This window comes from Phoca vitulina, unplaced genomic scaffold (genome assembly GCF_004348235.1).
Source record: "Phoca vitulina isolate PV1807 unplaced genomic scaffold, GSC_HSeal_1.0 scaffold46, whole genome shotgun sequence".
Classification (NCBI taxonomy): domain Eukaryota; kingdom Metazoa; phylum Chordata; class Mammalia; order Carnivora; family Phocidae; genus Phoca; species Phoca vitulina.
Window position 1 is genome coordinate 700880 of NW_022589749.1, and position 25118 is coordinate 725997.

A 25118-nucleotide genomic window follows, 5' to 3' on the forward strand; every position below is an offset into this window, starting at 1 on the left:
GAGAGAGGGAACACAAGCAGGGGGAGTGGCAGAGGGAGAAGCAGGCTTCCCGCGGAGCGGGGAGCCCGATGCGGGGCTCGATCCCAGGACACTGGGATCATGACCTGAGCCGAAGGCAGACGCTTAACGACTGAGCCACCCAGGCGCCCCCAGACTACAGGGTCTTACTTTGGTTCTGTTCCCACCCTGTCCTACTCTGCACCCTCATGTCCCTACATGTGAGCTCTGACAGCGAGGCTGACAGCCCAGACGTCTCCCTGAATGCTTTTTGCTTCTGGCAAGTCCATCTTTCCCGCCTTCTTTTCTATTGTGGTTTCCCAGTGTGACTCTGGTTAGCCAAAGCCGGGAGGACTGTGGCCTGCATCTGCTCCCTCCCTGTCCAGGACGAGGCTGATTTCCTAATGTGGAGAGTTGGCAGGGATCTGGGCTTCCAGAGAAGTTCGTCTTGCCCTCCTCAGGATAATGGCTGGAGGCATTCTTCCTTTGAAGATCATTGACACCATCCCACCAAGCCACCTGCGAGTGTGGGGAGCTCTGGAGGGGCTAAGATAGGACTTAGGACTTCTGTGGGTGTGATGGGCTCTCCCTCTTACTTAGGACGTGCCAACCATCAGTTGTGACACCAGCTGCCAAATGGCCTCTGGAGAGCTTTGTCTTGCCCAGAATGAAGCAGACGGCTTCCAGAATTTGTGAGACCAAGAGGCTGGATGGCATGGTCCCTCTAGGGAAGTGAAAGTGTCCTTGGGGGTCAACTGGGGAACACGGGGGCGGCTGGCCCAGTCTCTCTCTCTCCCATCTGCCCCTTCTCAGAGCTCTTGACCATCTCAGAGAGAGGTTCCAACTTTTATTTCCACCAGGACATACCCTACAGGTGACACTTAGGACAGATGAGGATCACATGCTGCCCATCCTTCTTCCTGAGGGTGTGCCTGGGACTCTGTGCACTTCCCAGCAGATTGAGGGGCGCCTGGGTGGCTCAGTCGGTTAAGCAGCTGCTTTTGGCTCAGATCATGATCTTGGGGTCCTGGGATCGAGCCCTGCATCTGGCTCCCTGCTTAGCGGGGAGCCTGCTTCTCCCTCTCCCTCTGCGTTTCCCCTGCTTGTGCTCTCTTGCTCTCTGTCTGTCAAATAAATAAATAAAATCTTAAAAAAAAAAAAAAAAGAAAGCAGATTGAACACATGTGGGTGGGACTGACAGTCATGGAGTAGTCTTGAACCCACTTGAGTTTATTTTCTAAAATTAAAAGCAAATCAGTTGCAAATGTCAATAGTTTATGAGGGTTAGCCGAGGAGGGCTGGTGGCACCCCTCACAGCTAAGAGCCAGCGTGAGAACCAGTGTGAGGCCAGCTCCTGACTTGGGCTTGTGTTTCCCCGGGGTGCTAGTGCACTCCACACCCTCTTGCCCCCAGTGGGAAGTGGGAAGAACATTTACAGAGGACGGATGGATGGGATGGATGGATGGAAGCCAGGGCCTGCCACTTTTTTGCTGGGAAGAGTTAAATGCCTGGGTGAGACGTGGGGCTATCTATTAAAGGAAGACCTAGGGGCGCCTGGGTGGCTCAGTCGATTAGGCGCCTGACTCTAGGTTTCGGCTCAGGTCGAGATCTCTGGGTCATGGGATCGGGCCCCGTATGGGGCTCTGCGCTCAGTGCGGAGTCTGCTTGAGATTCTCTCCCTCTCCCTTTGCCCCTCCCCCCACTTGGCACGCACACTCTCTTTCCCTTTATTTCAAATAAATAAAATCTTTTTTAAAAAGATTTTTAAATGTATTTATTAGAGAGAAAAAATGAGTGGGGGGGGCAGAGGGAGAAGCAGGCTCCCCGCTGAGCAGGGAGACCAACACGGGGCTCGATCCCAGGACCCCGGGATCATGACCCGAACCAAAGGCAGACGCTTCACTGACAGAGCCACCCAGGCGCACCTCAAAAAAATAAAATCTTAAAGGAAGACCTAGGTTGACCCTGGGTTGCAGAGTGTAGGCCAGTTGTCTGTCTGTGCCTCAGTTGGCTGTTCAGCGAGTTCAGTGGAGCCCTGATGATTCTTGTGCTGCCTTTGCCTGTTTCTGGTGGGGGCTGAGGAGCCACTGATCTGTCTGTGCCCTCCAGACAGATGGCCCAGGGCCCTCCCTCTCATCCAGGTAAGAAGGCAGCCTGGCAGAGAGGTCAGAGGTCAGTGCTCGGGCCAGCCCCGTCTTGCATCATGCCACTCAGATCTGGCAGCGCTCGGTGCGGCCCGGGAGGGAAACACTCAGGCGGGTCAGCCCAGCAGCGCGGTAGCCTGGATCGCGGCCCTCCCGCCTTCTCTGAGTTCTTGAGCTCTGAGGGCCACCACCAGGGGCTCAGCAGTGGCTCAGGACCCTGCCTGAGACAGGGTGGGGGTGGGGGGACCAAGAGCAAGGGGCTCATGAGGAGGCAGCGGTGGGGCAGCACCCCGTGGCCAGCCTTTTTGGATTGCAAGAGGGGCTCCGGAGACTGCTTTGGCCACAGGACAGTGGCGACAGGCAGAACAAGGGATGGCTACGGGAAGCGATCGCTCCTCTCCGGGTGGGGTGTCATGGAAAGAACGAGGATGAGCTTCTGGAGTCAGGCCAAGCTGCCCTCACGGGGACTCCGCTTGCCTATAGAGTACGCTCACTGGACATCTCTGAGCCTCTTTGTCCTTATCTGTAAGATGGGGCGGTGAGGCCCGTAAGGATTACTCCTCTCCCCCTCCCCCATCTGAGCTTCTTCCTGTCCCTGTGGCCCTGTGTTTGGGTCCCTTTGTGGCACTCTGCTGGGTTTGGAGCCTCGGTGGCCTGAGCAGAGGCTGCTCTGTCCTGGGCTCGCTCCTCTGGGAGTTCAGAGGCTGAGAGCTTCTGTGGAGCTTGGGCAGCTCCTTCTGTTGTCGCTATTCCAGGTTCAAAGCCAGAGGGCTGTCAGACAGCTGTGACTTCCCGGCAGGCAGTAGAACTGGCCTGCCTGCCGTTGCGGGGTTGGGGGGGGCGGGTGCTGGAGCCCTGCAGCTTCTCTCTTGCCTCTGTCCTTGCTAGGGAGTGAGTTGGAGGCTTCTGGGCTCAGCTGATGTACTCTGAGGAGGACTTGGACTGAACCCCAGGCACTGAGGGGTGAGGTCAGTGGTTTGCTCAGCAAGGAGGCCTGAGTTAGGGACGGGCCTGTCATAGCTCCCAAGATTCCTGGCCACTGTCCCTGGCTCCACCTCCGCCCCTCCCATCCTTAAGGGAGATGAAAACCAGTGATGCGGGTTTATCTACTGAGTGTCTCCTCTGTGTCACAGTGGGAGGGCCCAGGAGGTCCTCCCCAGCCACCATGGTGGCTTTTGCATGCTTTGTCATTGATTCCTCACCGTGTGTTCTCTGAGTTATCGGAGTAGCTGAAGCCCAGAATGATCTAGCTAAATTGCCCACCCAGGCTGGTGAGTGGTGGAGACTCCAACCTATCTGCCTCGCTACTCTACTGGGGGGCTGGGGGGGGCTTCTTTCCCCTCTGCCACACTGCCCGGTGGGTTGGGATGCCAGGGGTGTACAGAGAGCTATGTGACTGTCCCCACTCCCAGTGCCACTAGAGCAGCCAAATTTGTGGTGTGGACAGGGGTGGCTTTATGTGTGGACAGTGGTGGCTTTGTGGTCCTGCTTAAAATTGTTCACCAAAGTCCCCAAGTGCATGTGCAAAGAGTCTCTTTGAAGCCTCACTTTTTATCTTATAATTCATTTGCATTTCACCTTTGGCTTCATAAGGTAGCTTTGCTTGTTTTAGGGCAATGGTTTAAATTTCTTTCTCCTGAGTAAATTTGATCCTCAGAATATATTTATCCTGAGGTGGTTCCTGTGCCCCTTGGCCTCCATGTGTCCCCTGGGGGTACGGATAGCCCGATAGAAGATGGGGGGGGCGGCATGTTTAGTATCGTGAATATTGGCACACAGCTGGGGAAAGGGAAGAGGGGGCCCAGTTTGTCTAGAGAGGCAGGTTGCAGTGAGTATGCTCCGGGAGGAGGTGAAAGCTCGTTTGGGGCCGTATTCTGAGAAGCTCAAGAACGCCAACCCTGGGGCTTCTGATTTTATCCTGCAGGCAGAGAGGGCCATCCGTGTCTGAGCATTATGACTCCCCCTTGCCTGGCACACATCCACGTAGGAGAGGCTCATGAGGGTATTTGTGCTGTGGATCTAGCGAGAGGGAAGGGAGTTCCTGCCCCAGGAACATAGGGTGTGTGGTCTAGTGGGCAAGGCGACACACACGAAAAAGGGAGTTCCCACAAGTTCATACCGCTGGTGTCTGCTGAAAAGGTCAGAGTTGGGGAACCTGGGCAGGGGCTGCAGGCAAGGCTGAGAAGGGGCTGAGCCTGGATTTGGATGCTGGTCTCAGCTGTCGATGAAAAGAAAGGAAGCCAGTAATGGGAGAAGCACCCGGAAGGGAAGAATTAATGCGCCAGTGAAGTGTGGGAGCCAGGGAGGGCCGCAGCTCTTAGGGTTGCTGTCAGAAAACCCGAAAGGCAGGAGGGAGAGAGCTGAATTCGGGACCTGGCCCAATTGCCCGAGATCAGGAAGCACTGGCCCGTTCTGTGGCCACCTCGGGCTGTGTTCATTGATCAGAACTTGACTGGCGACGAGTGGGTAACTATGGCTGTCAAATCCACAAACACTGCAAAGACCGTGGCTCATCCCTGCAACAGGCAAACTTTTGAACTTTCTGTTCGGGTCTCTGTAGGGCAGATGACTCATTCTGAGCCCCTCCTAACCTCTGGTGGTGATTAGCGGGGCTGAGAGGCCCAAGGAGCCGCCCTGCCCTGCAACGGAAACCGACCGACTGGCCTCCGAGAGCCTGATTGCAGGAGTGGATTGGAGTGGGTGTGGAAGAGCTAAGAAAATTTCCAGCACCTGAGCCTCTTGGGTTTGAGGCTCTTTTTGTATGTAAATCGGCGTTAAAGGAACTGTAGGATGGGCCTGGAGTTGGGCCCGAGCTTGACCTTAAAAAGCGCAGTCTTCTGGATGACCCGAAGAGGTGAATGAAATCTGACCAATGGAATGCTTCCACGGTGATTCTGGGACCGCTGGGGGAGGGCGGGGCCTCCCGATCCCGGACGGAGGGATGAGTTACGACAGAAAAGAGACTGCAGTCTGGCCAGCTCGTACCTGCTGCTGGGCTTCCTGGGAGGTGTGGGGGGTAAATCTGGGCGCCTCCTCCCATTTGCTACTGCGTGGGGAAGCCTCAGTAGCAGCCAGGGGCCTGATCAGTGGGGGGGCCCCTGTGTGGGTGCCTGGTGCAGATGGGGCCTGGTGCCCTTGGGCTTCTGCCGGGAGCTCAGGGTGACTTCTGGAATTGCCTTTCTGCCTTTATTCTCTCTAGTCTCCGGTTACCTGTGCTCTGTGACCTTGGGCACAAGCCAGGCACCCAATAAAGGTGACCCAGCCGGCACACTCATGTTGTATCAGTCCCTCAAGGAAGGGCTCCTCGGCAGACAGGAAACCACCCTCCTCTGGCATGTGGGAAGCCCAGGGTAGAAGTGCCTTACCCTAAGGGCCACTTCCCAGCTTTCCCGGCAGCAGATTGGAAGACTCTGGCCTGCCCCCCTGGTTTCCCGTGTGTCACCCCCGGCCCACACTTCCTCTAGAGCTGAGACAGTAAAATGGCAGTTCCTGTTGAGTGAGGCATGAGTCAGCGAAGGAGAATGGTGGCTAAGTCTTCATAACCTCCAGGCACGGCTATGAAATATTTAAATGACACTAAGTATTGATCGTTTCTCATCCATCCCCTTAGGGAGAGCAGTTCCTGTCTGGGATTCAGATAATGGCAATGCCTTGGATTTAGACAAACTCCAAAGAGCTCGGAGATGTTATATAAGTCTTACCTGAAATTGTGTTTTCTCCTCCCTAGAGCTTGCTCCCAAGGAATTGGGTTCTGCCCATTTTACAGACAGAGAAGAGGATGACCCATGTGGGTGGTTCGACATGCTGCCGGGCACTGGGCCTGGAACCCTTGCATCCTGGCTCCTACTCTGCATTGGCTTTTCTCTGCTCACCGCTCTCTCCCCATCTTCCTCTTCCTCCTCACAGCCCGCATCATTCCAGCTTCTGGGGAGAGGCATCAAGCAATATAGACAAGGCCCTTGCTCTCCAGGACTTAATTCTTGGAGAGGAGACAGTGGACAAGCACCCAAATTGGAAGGGAAGGCCCCTCCAGGAGATTGACCTCCTAGTCAGTGTCCAGACCCTGGGTCCCTGGGCCCGGTGGGGGCAGAGCGGGTCTGGCCTAATTGTGGCTTGGCCCTTACTGGTCACAGATCTGCTTTTCCTCCGAGGACAGTTATCAGGATAAATATACCCAGCTCCCCATTCCTGGGGAGTTACTCACCAAGTAAAAGTACCCCGCTGTGGATTAGATTACCTCTGCTCTGACTGCTCATGTGCTCAGGGCTGGGGGGAAGGGGGACCCGCCTTCTTATCCTGCTTCCTTCCTAATCTGGAAGAGTCTCAGCAAAGGGGCTGAGATGAGACCATCTCTGAGCTGCTGGTCCTGCTGTTTACATAGCTCCTTCCTTAGGAAGGGCCAAGCCCGCTCACTGCTTGGGCAGCTTCTTCTCTGACACTTGAGGCCCAGAGCAGGTGGTCAGCAGGGGGAGGGGGGGGACTGAAACTTCCCTTGCTCCGAGTTCTGAACCCAGCAGGGTAGACAGGCCTGAGACGGGGCCTCTCTAGGACTTGTGGGAAAGGGACTTGCTGAGCCGCTGCTGTCTCTCAGAGTCCGATCTCATACTAAATGGCAGGGGTGGACAGCTGGCTGTGGACTGTGGGGAAGGGCCTTGTGCTGTGGCAGCCCCTTGCCTCCTGTGCTGGAGCTTTCGGGGTGGTGCTCGCTGCTCCTTCCTTCTGCTTGTCAGCTCCTAAGGAAACTGTGTCAGGCCCTGCCCTGGGGTGATGAAAGCTGAGTTAAGGCCCGCGGAAAGAACGTTGGGGGAGTGGAGTCTTGAAAAGATTGAATTCTAAGGGTGGGCTCTCCTGGGCCAGGCCTCAAGAATACAAGGCATTTTGAGGTGGGCTCTTACCGAAGGCTAAAGGACCCTACCTCTTCTAGTTCAGCCCCGCGCTGCTGGTGGAGGAGTGGGAGTGTACCTGCCCCGTCCATGGAGACCTGGTGCAGAACCTTCTCCAGGGTGGCTTCCTTTTCCCCAGGGTGGCTTCCTTTTCCGCAGCGTGGTGCCCCTAACTGCTCATCCTTTGCCTCAGGACTGGGATAGGTAGGGGAGGCGCCTTCTCTTCCCTTCCAGCGCTCACCATCTCTCTGGGAGCCAGCTCCCCTCAGGTTAGCAAGTTACTGAGAGTGTGCTCTCTTCCAGGGACAGTGCTAAGTAAGCACTGTGTATCCATTTTTTCATGATATTCCTTGCTCCGGTGAGTAAATGGTGGAATTCCCATCAGACAGACAAGGAAACTGGGGCACAAGAACCGTTAAGCAGCCCAGCTGAGCAGCTTGGCCACTGAGCAGAATCTGTGTGACTCAGAATCCCCCTGTGCATGTTCTAACATCTAGTGTCTTTAGAGCCTGGGAGGAGAGAATGGAGTAGTCCTGGGTCCTCCCTCCCCCACTAGAGGGGTCCTGGTGGATGATAGACCTTTCTCTCTCGGCATCTGCCCAACTCTGGTCTTGGCAGTCTTTTTTTTTTTAAAGATTTTATTTATTTGACACAGAGAGACAGCGAGAGCAGGAACACAAGCAGGGGGAGTGGGAGAGGGAGAAGCAAGGCCTCCCGCCGAGCAGGGAGCCCGATGTGGGACTTGATCCCGGGACCCTGGGATCATGACCTGAGCTGAAGGCAGACGCTTAGCGACTGAGCCACCCAGGTGCCCTGGTCTTGGCAGTCTTTATCACACACTCAAGAATGGCCAGGGCTTGGGTAGGAGGAAGCCAGGCTTATGAGAGTCTAACTTGTTTTTATACTTCATTGGAGGTGGAGGTGGAAGGGGTTCATTGCGTCTCTTTAGCTTATTATAGGGTGTCATGTGTCAGTGGGTCAGCCTAGGTCCCCCAGAGCCACAGTCTGGGGGACATGAGGAGGGCCGGGTCTGCCCCTATCCTGCATCCTGGGCTGGTTTGGGAATGTGAGGGGTGCAGCTGCGGCTTGCATCCTGGAATGCAGGCAGACCGGCCCCTCTATCCCCTCCCTCCCTGGGCAGCCAGCCGGAGACGTCTGCGTCTTAACTCCCTCAACCCCCTCGGGGCTGCAGACCCCGAGGCTCCCGCTCCCCTTCCCGCCTGCCCGCCCGCCCGCCCGCCCGCCCGCCAGGCCCGCAGGATTACGTTCGGCGGGTCGCTGGGGCCCGGGAAAGGGCCTCTTCGTCTCGGCCTGGCCGGGTGCGCCCTGCCCGCCCCGTCCGCCTGCCCCCGAGCGGCCTGCGGGTCCGAAGGCGCCCCTGATCTGAGCGGCTGCTTGGGCCCAGGCCCGGCCGCGGGGTGGCGACGGGGGCGCCCGCCGGCGCTGCATCTGCGGAGGGGCACGCGTCCCTGTGGGTCTCCGGCGCCCCATGGGGCTGCGTCACTCTTCGGTCATGCCTTCAAATGTTCGTGTGCCCCAGACATGGGTGGGAGGTTTGGCATCTCCTCGTGCTCCTCCCGTAGCTGCTCCGTCCCTCCAGCTCACTGAGCTTTCTCGGGATTGAAATTTCCCCAGGGAGCCCATGGCCGGGGGCTACCCGATCTTCCCCGGCTCGAAAATTCCGTGGTTGCGCGAGTTTACCTTCGGTTAAGGTGCCTGCCGCTGGGAGCCGACGGGCCAATAGCGCCCTCTGGCGGGAAGCAGCGGATGGGCCGCACGCCTTCCTCGCCGGGGCCGAGCTGGGTGTCCTTTGCCCCTGGTAGGCTGGAGACTTTGCCCCCAGCCTGCCATCCCCTCCCCCATCTACCTGGAGAGGAGAACCCCTCCCCCTGGCACACACACATCGGACGGTCTCACCCAAAGACTTCCACTTTCCCTCTTGTGTGGGTAGAAGTGTCAGGACATGCATCAGCTGGCCCAGAGAGGCAAAAAGCCTGCAGCATCTAGGGTGGTTTCTTCCAGAAAAGGGATGGGAAGCCCCAGGGAGAGCTTCCTTCCGCAGGGTGGCTTGGGTGGTCCTGGTGGCTCTGACTTGTCCGCAAGGTTTCAGGCTTGGACCCAGAAACTTAATGGAGAAATGCTCAGGACCTTTAGAGCCTTCTTAGCCTGGAAGAAGGAGCCCCCCCACCCCCCTTCTGGTACTGCCTCTGTGTATCTGGAGCGGATCCTACAAACATTGGTAGGGGGATGGTGTTCCACCTTCTTTGGGGTCTGGGTAGAAGGACTCTGAGCCCGGCCGTCGGGTATTTAGAGCTAGGTACCAGGCAGTAGGTGTCGCTGAAAACTGGAGGACCCACCCCACCCATCGAGTACTGCTTGCAAGTGGACTCCCCTGAGCACTCTTCCCTCTGCCGCCTTTGTTAACTCAAGCAGGGGAGGAGTTTGCTGAGCTTGCAAGGAGACTTTGGCCCGTCACCATTTTGCAGGCTTTGGGGACATAGCGGCCTTCTGAACCCATAGGAATCCAAAGTAGAGGCCAGAGGCCTCGGCTGCTTCCTATATTCCTGGCTCCCTTCCCTGAGGCATTTGTGGGGAGCTCTGGGGAGACAGTGACCCCACGTCCTGTGCAGTCACTGAGCAATGACTAAGGGTGCAGAGAGAGGAGTGCCTCATGCAAGTGCTCTCTCCCACTCAGGCAGATACACGTTTGATGTGCTTTTCCCCTGGCGTCCACACACGCTTCACTCTGAATGTTACTTTATTACTTCGCTTTTCTCATGAGGGTTGCCCTTGTCATGTCTTGTCCAGATTCTACCCATAGAAGATGTAGGAGTGGTGAGTACTTTGCATCCTACCCTGACCTCCTTGGAGGAAGGTGTTTTTCAGAATTTCACAAAACAAGTAAGATCTGATGTTTGCAGCTTCCCATGAACTGTAGCATCTGCTATCCCATGTAGACCTCACACCAATACTGTGAGGTAGGAATTATGAACCCCAGCTTGCCAGGGCAGCTGAGGCTCAGGGAAGCAAAGGGATTGGCTGTGTGGCCGCGGAGATTAGATAGAGGAGCTAGGACTTGAACTCCTGGGACCTTTTGTTTCTGTCCCCCTAGGACTGCTCCTTCTGACCAACAGATGCATCGGTGTGTAAAAGACCCCAGTGAAATTGTAAACCAGACTTAGAGTCAGGGGGAGGGGATTCGAGGCAGAGGGCGGTGTAGGCCCTCCCTTGAGGGTCTGATGGGATAGGTTAACCATTTGTCTTCTGTTGAGTGGAGCCTGAGAGCCCCGAGTTCAGATCCTGGCCGGGTCCCGTCAGCCCGCGTTGGCAGCCTGGGCACGTGACTCTGCCTCTCTGTGCCTCACTTTTACCGTCCGCACTGGTGTTGCTGTGAGGAGGAAGGGAAGGAACACGGGGTAAAGCTCCTGGGGGGCGGTCAGGCGCGGCAGCCCCTCCTGTTACTCCCATTGGGGCTGCACGTGGTGCCTGCTTAGGGGAGCCCTGTGGGGTTTTCCAGCTGGCTCTGCCTTTGATGGAAAAGGGGAGACCCTGCCCCTGCTGAATCGGGCCCAGGGGAAGTGGGGATGCCGTGTGAAGCCAAGGCAGTAGATGCGGCCATTCAGAGGCCACTGAGATTGGCCCTGGACACCGGTTCCTTTTCTGTCATTACCTAAGCACACTGACGGCCTCTAGTTCTGCTTTGCTAGAGACAGGAAGCCAGACTCTTCTAGAGGATCTGGAGGGGGAGGGGGCTGCAGGAACTGACTTTCCTTGGAAGTCAGGAGACCCTTTTGCCAGGCTGCTGGCCCCAGGGTCCTGGGCCTTGTGACAAGCTCCCCTTCTGTCCCTCTGGGTAGAGCTGGGGGTAGGTGTGGCCAGCCTTGGGGGTGGGAAGGCAGGGCAGGCAGCTGGGAGGTGTGGGCCCCCCTTGCTTCCCTCTACTGAGCAGGGGTAGGGTTGAGGACAGGGTGTAAGGAAGGATCAGCCTGGGCCCCGACAGTCAGGAAGTTGTACCGTTTAAATATGGCATCATGTTGTGATCACAGCAGACTCTTGCGGGCCAGATTTTTGGGGCTTGGGGCTACTGAAGAGCCAGACAGTCCTGTCTCTCACTGGCTTTGTTATCTGGGCAGGTTCCACCACTTCTTGAAGCCCCTTTCCCCATCTGTAAAGGGAGGATCAGAATTCCAGCTTTATCCAGTATTTTAGGATTAACGGAGAGACCCCATACACACAGTGCCTAGCGTGGTGCCTGTTCTTAGGGATTGGCAGTAGATACAGCCATTGCTTTCTGATAAATAATATCCTCAGGGCCAGGGACTGAGCATTTCTGACCCCCAGCAGGTCGGCATGGAAAGTGAGAGTGAGCAAGTCCTTGAATATGGTAGGAATGAGGGTGTGGTGTTGGGGCCAGGCTCTCTGGGCTGTGGGGCTGTTGAGGGTCTCAGGAGGGGAGGATTGAAGTTAAGGGGTTGTTGGCGGTTTCTACTCTTGCCCCTCCAGCTGTTCTCTTGTCTGGAGACTGGGGAGATCCAGGGCCCCCCTGTTGGCCGTCCAGTGCCAGGGTAATGGAAGCTTGCACTCGATTCGGCTCCCTTCTGCTGTTAAAAGCAGAGTAGCGGGGCCCTGGAGCCTCTGGGGCCAGGCTGCTTGCCAGGCTTCCGCAGAAACAGCCTACAGAGCAGTCCTGCCCCCTGCTCAGCTGAGGGGGTGGGGAACACTGCACCAGCCTCGACCCAGCCCCCACCTCCCCATGTACCTTACCCTGTAGCCCAGGGTCTCGGGAGGAGCACGGAGCCTGGGGTTTTGCTTCTACCTGGTCAGAAAGGCAGGTACCATACCCCAGGGACCACTCCAGTTGGTGGGGGGGTTTGCTGAGAAAGCCCAAACTCCTGGAATTTAAGTGGGACCTGGCACTGCCTGGGCCCCTCCCCGTGACGTGGGGCCCCTCCCGCCCATTCTCCCCGCCTTACCCTGTGGAGTCAGAGTGCGGAGTTCCAGGCAGGCATTTCTGACTTCCAGCCAGCCAGCTGTACAGCCCTGTCGGGGGGAACGCAGGTGCCCGAGTGCCAGAGGTAGGAGAGCCTCAAGGGCAGCCCAGGAGCCTCCACAGCCCCCTCAGCCTTGGGCTGGGGAGAAGAGGTCAGTTTTAGAAGCTGGTTCTTAGCCAGGCTGGTCTGGGCTGATAGCTTCCTGCCCCGAGGCTTCCTTCTCCCAGGGGTGGGGCAGGTGCTCAGAAGTCATTAACTCTTGGGTGCAGCAGGCCAGGAGGGCACTGCCACTGGATGGTGTGTTCCCAGGATCCCTGGTTCCTACCAGCTCTCGGCATGTTCTCTCTGCAGACGCCCTGCTGGCAGACTTGGAGTCCACCACCTCCCACATCTCCAAACGGCCCGTGTTCTTGTCCGAGGAGACCCCCTACTCATACCCAACTGGAAACCACACATACCAGGAGATTGCCGTGCCACCCCCTGTCCCGCCACCCCCGTCCAGTGAGGCCCTCAATGGCACGGTTCTTGACCCCCTAGACCAGTGGCAGCCCAGTGCCTCCCGATTCATCCACCAGCAGGTAAGGTGGGGACAGGGGCCGGGTAGACAGGGAACCGAGGCTTTGGGGCAGTAGGAGCTTGTCTGGCAGCAGCTTGGGGAGCTAGGGGACGAATGGGATCAGGGCGATGGGGAGAGGGGCCAGGAAACGGCCGGGTCTCCCAGAGGCCACGTGAGGGGGCAAGTGACCAAGTATTAATCACCTTTCTCCCGGCCGGAGTGTGGGAATTCCCTGGTGAGACGGTCTGTGAGCAGGAGCCTCCTGGGGGTGACTCGGGCTGTTCCTTTTCCTCTCCTCGGGGGAGGCTCTGAGCATTCTGTTCCCTGCAGCCTCAGTCCCCGTCACCCGTGTACGGCTCCAGTGCCAAAACTTGCAGCGCCTCTGTCCCCCAGGACGGCGCCGGCCCCCCGTGTTCCCGAGCCGCCGAGGAAGAGCACGTCTACAGGTACTGACGCAGCCCTCCGTGCGCTCCTTCCCCTCCAGGGCCAGGGATCCGGCCTGGCAGCAGCCTGCACAGGGCCCCGGGGCTGCTGGCCAGCTCATCCTGCCTTGGGCTAGCCTGGTGGCCTTAGCGCTGCCATCCCCATACAGTAGCAGGGCTGGGCTGTCACGTCACCGTGTGTCGTTGAGGAACTGAGGCAAGACTTCCTTCCTCCCCTCTTCTCAGGACATCCCTTCCCCACTGTCCTATCTCTTGCTGGGGGAGACTTCACTCTCGCTCCACCTTAATCTGCTGGAGTCTTGGGGGGCTGCCAAAGCTGGGGGGCGCCTCTCACGGTGGCCTCCCCTCTGCCTCTCAGTTTCCCCAACAAGCAGAAGTCGGCCGAGCCTTCACCCACGGTGATGAGCTCCTCCCTGGGCAGCAACCTTTCTGAACTCGACCGCCTGCTGCTGGAACTGAACGCGGTGCAGCATAACCCCCCGGGCTTCCCTGCAGGTAGGACTGGCCCCCTGGGCCCACCTGCTGGCCTTTGGATCCTCAGAGGGGTCAGGGCTGAGCAGCCTTTCTCTCTCACTCTTCCAAGATGAGGCCAACTCAAGTCCCCCGCTGCCCGGGGCTCTGAGCCCCCACTATGGCATCCCAGAGAATAACAGCCCACTGGGAGGCAAAGCCGGGCCCCTGACAAAAGAGAAGCCCAAGCGGAATGGGGGCCGCGGCCTGGAGGATGTGCGGCCCAGTGTGGAGAGTCTCTTGGATGAACTGGAGAGCTCCGTGCCCAGCCCCGTGTGAGTATCACTGGGCTCTCCCAGGCAGGGGAGGTCTCGCCCCGCCAGCGCTGGGCTCCGGTGTCTGTCCGCTTGGCCCAGTCGTCACGCATTCCCTCTGCGAGGGCCTGTTGTTTGCCAGGCCCTGGCCAGGCACTGGGGGGTTCGTGGAGTCCCGTGGACACCCTCCCTGCCTTCAGTGAGCCCCCACCCGTCAGAAAAGTTGACATCGTGCCTGCCGAGGGTGCCAGGAGCTTAGTGGCTATCTGTGCAGGCTCTGGAGCCACGCTGTAAGGGTTCGGATCTTGGCTCTGTCCTTACTGAGTGTTGGCTCTCAAGCCTTAGTTTTCCTGTCTATAAAATGGGATAAAGAGATACAGGATAATGGCGGTGAGGCCACCTGCCTTGATGGGATGAGGCCCAATAATACACGTAAAGGTTTGGAATGGTTTCTGGCTCAGAGCACATAACGCACATGGTTGGTGGTTACTAAATGTTACCCCTTCTTGGGGTTACTGTGTTGTTGGAACAATCTCACAGGTACATGCAGTGTTGTGGGGGGATACACACGGTGCTTGGGCTTGTTTAACAGGCGAGCTTGAACTCGGGCTGGGAGGGCCAGAGCTGTCCTCCTGAGAAAGGGGCCTGTCGAGCTGTCCTCTTCTCCCACCTCCCACCTCTCACCTCAGCTCTGTTCCCACGGCTGAGATCGGGAGCTGGTGGGCTTCTCTGGAGTCGGGCGGGGGGGCCCATGTGAGAGCTGAGATGTTGAGACCCTGGAGAAGAGAGGGCCACTCTGGGGGAACACGGAGCTGGCCTCTGGGGTCCCCGCTGACGCCATGCCCGCCCTGCAGCCCTGCCATCACTGTGAACCAGGGTGAGATGAGCAGTCCTCAGCGAGTGACCTCCAGCCAGCAGCAGACACGCATCTCAGCCTCCTCAGCCACCAGGGAGCTGGACGAGCTGATGGCCTCCCTTTCGGATTTCAAGGTGCCCCAAGACCCCTCCTCTTCCCTGCCCCCACATTCTTCTTCCCCTCTACCTCAGCGTGAGCAGCTGGAACTCGGGCCCTCAGTGTTTGGGTGCCTCACCCTGAGCCAGGGACCCTGCGGGGCTCTGGCCTCGCCAGGATGCTGGGGAGGGAGGGTCAGACCGGGCTTCATGGGGACTGGGCTGCCTCACGGCCTCTGAGGGCAGAGAAGCACTTAGCAGGGAAATTCCTTCCTCCCGGGTTGCTCCCAGCTCCCAGCCACCCAGGCGAGGGGATCAAGAGGCTGGGACAAAGGGTTCTGTGTTGATGGTTGCTCTTTGGGGGGGAGGGCATTCTCTGCTGGGCCGTGTGGGACTGGGATCCTGTGCCTGAGAGGTCATTTGCCCTGGAGCCCCATCTCCCACGCTGGCTGTCTGTCCTCAGCACATCCCTTTTCTGTCTGCCTCTGGCTCCCGAATGCACAGGCCTCCTTTACCAGCCTCCCTCCATCCTTCCCCCCACCCTCCACAGGCCCAAGTCCCCACAGGTTCTGTCTGTGGGAAACCGAAACCCCTCAGGCTCCTGGGCCAGTCCCGCATGAGGCATCCTTCCCCTCCCATCCTGGGACTCCCAGGCCTGCCAGACCCGGGATGTTTTATTTAGAAGATACAGTGCCTGACTGATCTCCAGCAGATGCTGACTTCACCCTTCCACGTGGGTCTGCCCGAGACCTTTGGGGCACGAAGTAGGGAATCTGAGAAGGGGAGCAAGCCATCTGAGTGCTCTTGGCCCTGAGGGTACCTCCAAGAGTCCCTCCAGCTGGGGTTTCACAGTGGGGGATGGGAGCTGCCTGGGCTTGTGACCCTCACGTGCCAGTGGTTGTGGGTGGTGAGAGGCCACCATCAGAAACAAATCCCTTGGGCTTTGGTGTTGGCCTTGGGGAGCCCTGCGCTACCACCCTTTAGGCTGTTTTTACCTTTTTTTTTTTTTTTAGATTATTTGAGAGAGAGAGAGAGAATATGAGCAGGGGAGGGGCAGAGGGAGAGAGAGAGAGAGAGACTTTCTGCTGAGTGGGAGCCTGATGTGGGGCTTGATCCCAGGACCCTGAGATCATGACCCGATCGGAAATCAAGAGTCGGACGCTTAACCGACTAAGCCACCAGGCACCCCTGTTTTTACTTTCTGAGACAGACAGTGTTGCAGTGCCACAAGAAGCTGCGCTGGTTCTAGCTGTGCCCCAAGATGAAGGTCTTGGGGGACGCAGGAAGGCTAGGATTGTCTGGGGGAGACAGCCAGGTTGAGCCAAGTTTGGAGGAAGCAGAGCAGCTGCCTATGGCCGACTCTCCCTCGATATAGTGCTTGGGCTGCCGTTCCTGGTCACTGTCTCCCATGGTCCACCCTCTGTAGCCTTTTCTCCCTTGTCCCTACTCTGACTGGGGTGGCCTCGCAGGCGTGGCTCAGTGGCGGCTTTCTACTGCCTGGGTTTGATGGGGGCCAGGGATGTGGAGCCCAGGAAAACCTTTGTGGGGTCTGGGTCTTTTTCGCAGGCCAGTCCCCATGCTTCAGGTTCTCAGCCACCTTGGTCTGGTCTTGGTCAGTGTAGATGGTGGCTCTCAGAGCCCTCAGGCCAAGCCCACCCTTTGCAGATAGCACCTCTCCTCACCTCTCCCATCTCTCTCTCCTCTCCTTTCTGCCTTTTGTCTTTCTCCTCTTCCAGACCAGCTCCTCTGCTGTGGCCTTGAGCTCCCCGGGGCTGCCTCCCAAACCGGCTCCATCCCCACGCCACATACCTTCTCCTTCTCCTCCTCCTCCTGGGCCCTCTGTGTTCTTGCCATCCACTACTGAGCTCCCCTCTGGAGGCCATGCTCCCACCCAGGAGGTCCTCTGCTTGGAGGACCGGGATAATGGGTGGGGCCTTCTACCTCCTGTGGCTCCCAGCTGGCTTGATTTGGCTGGCCTCCAGGCGACACCTGACACTCCTGGCTCAAGGTCTCCCTCTGTGGAGGGTTCTCTGGGGCCGTTTGGTGCAGAGAGCCAGGCTCAGGTTTGGAGAAACCTACCAAACCTCACAAATGAGCTTTCCAGGGCACCCCCCTGCCACACACCACCCCGCCAAGCTGGGCGCACAGGTCCCCAGGAGTTGTTGGCCAACCCCTCGTACCCAGAGGAAGCCATGGCTGCTGCTTGGGAGCAGCCGTGGGCTTTGGAGACGCCCAGGCCTGAGATCCCCAGCGGAGCCACGCCCAGCTTCCAGGAAGTACCTGAGCCAGCTGTCGTGGCCGGGGACCGGCGGGCTATCTTCCCAGACACCTGGAGTCTCACAAAGGAATGTGGACAGCGGGAGCAGAGGGCAGAGCCAGAGCCAGGGCAGCCGGAAAGCAGCCGCCCCGCCCCAGTTGACGAGGAGCAGTTAGGTGGACAGACACCCATGAGGGGAAGGCTGGTCAGGCCCACCCAGGGACCCGAGACCCCCACGCGGCCAGAGGGCACCACCGAAGCTGCTGCCGAGGCCAAGAGGGGACAGCCGGAGCTTCCACCTGCCATGGTCATGGACACGCCCAGCACGACTGAGAGGATTTGCACCTCTGGCCAGGCAGGCGCGAGCTCGCACGGCTGCCAGGCATGGCCGCCGGGCGGGCCTGAGTGTGGGCCACGCCTGGCTAACCGCATGTAGCCTCCCGCTCTGTGCATGTCTGCTTGGGCGGCAAACCCAAGATTGCGTGGCCTGTGACCCTGATGACCAGTGTTCAGCAGTGGGCTCTGTGGGGCCAGTGGAGCCTCTGGGCCCTGGAAATTCTCTTAGTGACAGTCCGCCTCCTGCTTGTTTGAAGGCTCTTTCCTCTAGATGGACTACCCCTGAGCTCCTGACGTGGTGTGTGTGAAATGGTTAAAAGCATGGGCTTTGGAACCAGATAGTACTGAATACAAACCACGCTTCCAGTACCTGCTGCCCTGTGTGACCTTGGGCAAACCCCCACCAGCCTCAGCTTTCTCATCTTTAAAATGGGGGTAATAGTAAGGAGGCCTGGCTGGCTCAGTCAGTAGAGCGTACGACTCTTGATCTCTGAGCCGTGAGTTCGGGCCCCATGTTGGGTGTGGAGCCTGCTTAAAAAATAGAAAATGGGGTTATAATAGACCATTTCCCCCCATCGTTGTCCAAGGATTAAGTGAGGTAATGCCTGTAAAGTGCTGAGAACACAGCACGTGGTCCTCAGTAAGGCATGGCTGATGTTATTGTTCTTATTTGCTTCTTGCTTGATTAAAATTTTATGTCCTTTCCAAAAAGCAGACTAGAGCAACAACAAAAAATCCAAAACCACTACAAATGAGCAGGTTATAAAATACACCAGGAAAAAAAACTAATTAAAAGATTTACTGGCAGGAAAGATCACATTTTTCTACGACAGATCAAACAAAGAGCCTTATGCCTTTTCAAGAATATCCACTTACATCCTTTCAAAGAATCTTGGAATAACCCCGTAAGGCAGCCAAGAAAATACTTTAACCCCATTTCAAGGATAGAGAAGCTGAGGCCCCTGGAGGTGAAGTCCTGCCCAAGGTCATTGGTGACTTGGAGGTGAGCGCTGGGTGGAGGGTCTGCTCTGCCCCCTGCCTCCACCTCACCTCTGCTTGGCTCTTCTCTGGCAGTCTTGTTCTGCCCTCTCCTCCTGCCCAGGGCACCTGAGTGTGGACTGAGCAGCCTGGGCTGAGCCCAGAGTGGGACAGTGACAGCTTCCCCCCCCCCCCCCCCCCAGATCCGCTCTGTGATCAGGAGGAGCCGGGAGACGGGCCACGCACACCCCATGTCCCGGGAGCCCTCCCCTCGCCGCCGGCTGGACCCCGCCACCCTGAGCAGAACCCCCTCCCAGGAGCGGCTCATCGCAGAGCTGCAGGGTCGGCTGGGCATCCAGCCGGAGGCAACCGGGGCAGTGGGGGCAGCGGGGGCCCCCGCCGAGGACTGGCTGACCGAGGGTGTCATCATCACTGTGAAGCCTCGTGGGAGGCGGGCTGGGGGGCAGCTTGTAGAGAAGGTAGCGAGGAGGTGCCTGGGGCTGGGCCAGGGCCAGGGCCAGACCAGGAGGCTCTTGCCCAGGATGGCTGGAGGGGAGATGTGGTGTGTGAGGGAGGGCGGGGGAAGGGGTCCTGCAGCCTGTGGCCTGGTGAGGCTGGCCTCACTCTTGGTGCCAGGGTGGGAAGGCCCAGGGGGAGCCTGGGGGATGGCGCCGTTCCCCGCTCCTCCGCTCTGTTTCATCTCTCTCCCTCCTTTCTTCTTCCCAGGTCGTCTTCCCTCCCGGCTCCCCCGTTCCCCTAAGAAGAACCTTCTCTGTTCTGGCTTCTCCTTCTCCTGTCCCTTTGCTCCGGCAGCACAAAGACGCCTCAGCCAGCAGCCCTTCTCCCTTGCCCAGCCTGCCCGCCCCCTCCTCCCTGGGGCCCTCTGCTCTTGCCCGAGGTTCCCCTGGGGTCCCGAATGCTGTGGCAGGGCTTCGGGAGGAGGGTGTGCGGGGCCCCACCCCTCCCCCTCCTGCACCCCACACTTGGAGGTCCGTGGGCTGCCAGACCGACGAGGACCCGCTCTTCCCCCCGATGCAGGCAGGCCTCCCTGTCCCCGTCCCACTGCCTGGGCCATGTCCCCACTCTGCACACTTGCGGGCACAGAGACACACACACACACCCTCTGGCCCTCCGTTCACAAGTCAGGACAGTACCACAGTCCTTCCTTAGACCTTGCCCTGACGCTGGACCCTCTCAACCTACTGTCTGCGCTCCCAGCCCCTTGATACCAGCTGTCTTCCTGCTTCCCAGTGGGGCTTCTCTCTGCCTGCCCCTTCCCCATGGCCCTTGGTCCTGCTGCAGGTTCCTCTGAGGAAGCCGTTCCCAGAAGGGAAACCAAACCTACTCCCCCCTCCAGCCCCCAGGCCAGTACCAGGAAGGCCTCTGTGCTCTCAGCCCCACTTTACCTTCCTTTCCTGTGTCCATGCCTTTAGTTGGCTCCCCTTCTTCCCCTTCTTCATCTCTCCCTGGGCCACTCTCTCTGGGTCATTTTTCTCTAGACCTTTCCTCCTAATTCTGGTACTGCCGGTGGTGGGGGTGTGTGGGGGATCCTCTTATCTCATCCTAGGTTCCCTTTTGTGAAATGGTCCGATACCAAGGTCTCTTTCTCTTTCTTCCTTAATTAAAAACAGTTTTCTTGTCCTCGTTTCCTCCCCTATCCAAGATCCAGGGCCTGGAGCAAATGGTGGATGGAGAAGCGTGGGCGGCCGGCTGGCCTCTGAGCGACAGGCAGAGCAGTCCCGAAGGGCAGGACAAGGGAGGGGTCAGTGCCAAGGCTGGGGGCCTAGGGTCCTGCTTGCCTGTGTTCTGGGCCTTGGTCAGGCCAGTGGGGTGCCTCAAGCCCCTCTGACCGCCAGGATGTCTTGTGGATGCCACTCCCACCCTCCGGGTTCCGGGCTCTGGGTTCTGGGCTCCGGGCTCCGGGCTGCGGGCTCCAGCGGCCCTGGAGGAAGTTGTACTGCTTGCCTCCCTCAGCCCCTCTGTCCAGGAGGGAGAAAAGCCCCTGGTGCCGCGGTGCTGCGAGACCTCATCCCCAAGTCTGGAAGTCCTGACCGCCTCTCTCCCTGTCTCCACAGTTCATGGCCCAGGGGAAGACGGGGAGCAGCTCTCCCCCTGGGGGGCCCCCGAAGCCTGGGAGCCAGCTGGATAGTATGCTGGGGAGCCTGCAGTCTGACCTGAACAAACTGGGGGTCGCCACGGTTGCCAAAGGGGTCTGCGGGGCCTGCAAGAAGCCCATTGCCGGGCAGGTGATGAAGGTGGAGGTGGAGCAGGGGAGGGAGCTGCAGGTGGCCGGAACTTGGCTCCTCTGGGAGGGCGCTCCGTGGCAGGCCAGGGCCCTGAGCCTCAAGCCTCGTGCTGCCTCCTTCCCCAGGTTGTGACCGCCATGGGAAAGACGTGGCACCCGGAGCACTTCGTCTGCACCCATTGCCAAGAGGAGATCGGATCCCGGAACTTCTTTGAGCGGGATGGACAGCCCTACTGTGAAAAGGACTATCACAACCTCTTCTCTCCGCGCTGCTACTACTGCAACGGCCCCATCCTGGATGTGAGTCCCTGCGGCCTGGCGGGAGGCCAGGGGTACCGCCCAGTTCTTCACCGTGGCTCTGGCCATCTCATGCTCAGGGGGGCCACTCAAGCTCGAGCTCACACAGCTAGGAAATGGTGGGGCTGGGATCCAAACCCAGGCTGGACGCAGGACCCCCCTGCCTCTGCCTCCCTTCCACCTCCCATCCCAGATTCCCTGCTGCGGACACTCCAGGGCTTAGGAGCCCTGCGCTGATGAGTGGAGTGGAGTGCTGGTTCCCTCCCTCTCCTGCTGTGTGATGTTGAGAGAAACGCTTAGCCTCTTGGAGCCTGTTTCTCCACTCATGTAAGATGGGAGTCGCAATAGAACCTAGGACCTTAACCGCATGGGAAGGTTCAGGAGAGAGAGTGTGTCTGGCATGTCACATCCTGCTATAAACTGGAATTCCCGGTGGTAATCAGAGCACAGTGAGCAGAGAATTGATCTCTGGTGGGGGGGGGGGGGGGGGGGAAGGACAGTCCTGCCGGTGAGTCTCTGCTGTGGGATCTGGCCAGTGGGCTGGCACCTGGCCTCTGATCCCACACTTTGCTCTCACAGAAAGTGGTGACAGCCCTTGACCGGACGTGGCACCCCGAGCACTTCTTCTGTGCCCAGTGTGGAGCCTTCTTTGGTCCCGAAGGTATGACTGGCAGGCAGACCACCTTGCTGCCCCCCCACCCCCAGCGCTTGGGAGGCAGGGGCAGGAGACTTCGCTGCTGTTAGAGTCAGGATGGCTCCATCTCTAGAGGCCCTCACTCGGCCCCCCAAACCCCTGCTTCTCAGGGTTCCATGAGAAGGACGGCAAGGCCTACTGCCGGAAGGATTACTTTGACATGTTCGCGCCCAAGTGTGGCGGCTGTGCCCGGGCCATCCTGGAGAACTACATCTCGGCCCTCAGCACTCTCTGGCATCCGGAATGCTTTGTGTGCCGGGTAAGGAGCTCCCTCATCTGGAGGGAGCTGGCAGTGGGCAGCTGGGAGAGAAGGTTCCCCCCACCCCCTTGTGCTCTCTGGATCTAACTTAGGGGTTATTGAAGGGGTGAGCAGGTAGGGGGTACAGTTCTTCAAGTCCAGTGGGTTCTGGGCCAGGGCTCACAGTGAGGCTAGGAGAAACCAAGGGGAAGGTAGGCACGTTCACCAGCCTTGTCCTGTGTGGCAGCCCTGGGACCCGTCATGTTTAGCAGAAGGGCATGTGAGAATGAAATGAGATAATGCAGTACCAGCTTCAGTGGAAACAGGCAGTGGTCTCCAGACTGTATTCTGGGGGTAATGGGAGTCCACAGACGTTAGGGATCCAACAAGGGCTCTCGGACCAGATAAGTTTGGGAAACACTGCTCACCTCAGGACTTCTCAGTGCCTTTTATACCCAAGTACGCAGGTTGGTTTCTGGGCACAGTGTTCAGCCACCTGCCCAGGAGTCAGCCTCTCTTTGAATCCAGCTTATTAGTAGCTGTGTGACCTCAGGTAAGTCACTGGACTTCCGGGCCTCAGTTGCCTCCTCTGTTGGGAGAATGCAGTAAGTGTTTAGTGCAGCACTTGGCACATAGGAAGTGCTTAGCCAGTGGGAGTCGTGAGCCTGACGGCGGCTGTCTCAGCCTGGAGCCCCGGCCTGAGCCCCCCGCCCTCCGCCCCGCCCCCTCTTCTGCCTGGCAGGAGTGCTTCACGCCCTTTGTCAACGGCAGCTTCTTCGAGCACGACGGGCAGCCCTACTGTGAGGTGCACTACCACGAGCGTCGAGGCTCCCTCTGCTCGGGCTGCCAGAAGCCCATCACGGGCCGCTGCATCACCGCCATGGCCAAGAAGTTCCACCCGGAGCACTTCGTCTGTGCCTTCTGCCTCAAGCAGCTGAACAAGGGCACCTTCAAGGAGCAGAACGACAAGCCTTACTGTCAGAACTGCTTCCTCAAGCTCTTCTGCTAGGCGCCCTTCATGGCCCCCCTGCCCTGGCCCAGCCTCCCCAACTGCTACTGTGACCCAGAGGCCTTGCCCAGGGGTGAAGGGGCAAACCCGACCGAAACTGGAACCCGTACCCTCGGCTGGTGCAGGATGGCGAGAGGCCCTGCTCTTCTTTCCCCTGCCAGGGCCTCTGGGCCTTCCTCCTCCTGCAGCCCTCCCCAGGCCGTCAGCTCTTCATCCTCCCCGGAGTGGAGGCTGGAGGGCCCCGCCCTGCACCATGTGTGTCCCCGCCAACCCGCCTGGCCAGGCCAGCACCCCACACTGGAGCCATCTCTTACTCATACTTTGGCAGTGGAGCCAGGGGCAAGGGCAGGCAGGGTCAGATGGGGTCTTTTTTAATCCTTCTTCCCCGATCCCGACCTAATTGTCCTTGTCCTGAGAGTATTGGGGGATACCGGCTCCCTTCAGACAATGCCAGCATAAATTCATCTATCCAAGGGTGGAAGTGTTTGAGGGGCCGCGGAAGGTTTTTTGTGCTCCTGCCCTTCCGGTCTCCCCAGGCCTGGGCCACTGCCCCCCTGAACCCCCATAACTGCTCTGGTTCTACTGAGAAAGGCCTCTCCAGCAATAATGTTTTATAGTCACTTCCTCCGTCTCTGGGATGGCGTGAGGTGGGGAGTTTTCCCCCCGTGCCTGGACACTGTACCGACTTTGATAGATTTCTACACTGAGGTTTGAATTCATATCGTCTGAGTTGCTTTTACTTCTCTATACAAAATGATTTTGAAGAGATTTTAAAGATATCCCCTTTTGTACTCTCCTCATCCATGGCCACTGGTCCTGTTGGTGACAATGGCTGTGGTTTGGGGTTTGCCTTGTACTGAGGGCTTGGGGGTGGGGAAGCAATTTGTATTTTATTTTTTCTTAGCATAAGCAGGTTGAACGGGGAGCAGCTCTCTGACTCCCCTTCCTTAACTTCACAGCTCACCAGGACCGTTTTATAAACTGCTGTATTTTAAAACCCCTTCCTGGATACTACCTGGGCCAGCAAGCTCTTAACTGAAACTGGCCTCAGGGTGTCTTGCCCTTTGGGGCCTAGAATTCTGAACCTCATCTGTCCTATTCCTGAGGGAGGAGAAGGGGAAAGTACACTTTGGGGGTGCTGATTCCTGTCTGAGTAAGCCATCAGGAGCATTTGCTCCCCTGTGAACTTTTTGGCAGCAAAGAGAACCCACCGAATATTCTCAGCCTCCTCATCGCTTTTCTGTGACTCTTCTGTCTTCTGAGGAAAGCTGGTATCTGGTGTTGACCGTGGGTCTTGTTGATTCCACTGGGCCCATCATTTCCCCAATCTTCCTGCCCTTCCTGGAGACTGGAGGTCTGGGGAAAAGGGCCCAGGGGTTTGCAAGGGGGCCCGATAGGACTCTGGGCAGAGGGACGGGATCCTGCTAAAAGTAGTGGGACGCCTCCAGAGCTCTGGCCCCCATGGATGAAACAGGAGCAGGCAAGCCTGGGGTTCTGGGTCAGCAGAAAGGGGCCCCCATGGGGTCTAAAGTGAGGAAGATCCAGACCACTCCACTAGCCTCATAGCAGAGGCTGAGCATGCGGGGGTCTCAGGAGAGGGTTCCCTCCTTTGAGGCAGAACTGGGAGCAGCCCCGGTCTGAGGAGGTCAACCAGGCCCCTCCAAAGGTCTGAAGTCTCCACTTCTACCCATAGGCCTTATTGCTCTGTTTACAGTGACCTGCCCCAGGCCCCTCCCCTAGGGGGACTGGGGTTTCCGGGGTCCACCCTCTGGGTCAATGGTTATTTGATGATTTTATTTTATTTTTTTCCTCTGTAAACTTCTAACCTGGCTTTTCCCCATGTCAGTTCCTGTGATTTATGCCAATAAAGTTTGCCATTATTTTCACTCATGCCTAGTTCCTTTTCTTGGTACCAGAAGAGAGAGACCAGACCCTCCCCAGACTCATGGGGACCATATTAAAAGTAACGCAGTGATGTTCCCTTACTTGAGGTTAGAAAGCGCCCCCCCCCCGCCCCCCCAGATGATGGTATCCCTTCATGAGCTTTGCTCTTCCCTCAGCAATTGGTGAGGAAAAGCAGGGGGGCAGTGTTGGACCCTGTGTGGGTCAGGCCCTGCCCCAGTGCTCGGCTGTAGATTTGCTGAGGGCATCGTGCGCCTGTGGGTGGCCTCACACAGAACCGGAAAAAGGTTCAGAGAAGAGAACTGACATGCACATCACAGTCCTCTTAGTGAGCACAGAGGCAGGCTGTGAACGCAGGGCATGCCTCTGCCTGTGTTCCTGCTTTGACCAGACACCACCCCCCCCACGTGTTGGCACCACACCTTGGGTGTGG

General features: G+C 58.2%; 2 protein-coding genes across 4 annotated transcripts in view; both read left to right on the plus strand.

Annotated features, from left to right (window-relative positions):
* The window catches only part of PXN (paxillin), a 48516-nt gene extending 23720 nt beyond the window's left edge, over nt 1-24796 (plus strand). Inside the window, exons 2-12 of one of the 3 annotated variants that reach the window (XM_032431422.1) lie at nt 12367-12593; nt 12902-13017; nt 13373-13509; nt 13598-13799; nt 14633-14768; nt 19964-20062; nt 20376-20546; nt 20672-20845; nt 21422-21503; nt 21647-21795; nt 22517-24796. In XM_032431422.1, the coding sequence (XP_032287313.1) occupies nt 12367-12593; nt 12902-13017; nt 13373-13509; nt 13598-13799; nt 14633-14768; nt 19964-20062; nt 20376-20546; nt 20672-20845; nt 21422-21503; nt 21647-21795; nt 22517-22783 (1760 nt within the window). In that variant the 3' untranslated portion in view covers nt 22784-24796. The remainder of the gene's footprint in view (nt 1-12366; nt 12594-12901; nt 13018-13372; nt 13510-13597; nt 13800-14632; nt 14769-19963; nt 20063-20375; nt 20547-20671; nt 20846-21421; nt 21504-21646; nt 21796-22516) is intronic. The other 2 variants (XM_032431423.1, XM_032431424.1) reach the window with 2 other exon arrangements.
* On the plus strand, nt 15904-17778 carry LOC116649000 (vegetative cell wall protein gp1-like). The gene has a single exon (XM_032431425.1). The coding sequence runs from the start codon at nt 16352-16354 to the stop codon at nt 17420-17422; it is 1071 nt and encodes a 356-aa protein (XP_032287316.1). The 5' UTR covers nt 15904-16351; the 3' UTR covers nt 17423-17778.
* Nucleotides 24797-25118: the final 322 nt, after the last annotated feature.

What these genes read in the sequence shown, in the direction of transcription:
- LOC116649000 (XM_032431425.1), top strand. Translation starts at nt 16,352, where the DNA reads ATGGTGGCTCTCAGAGCCCTCAGGCCAAGCCCACCCTTTGCAGATAGC.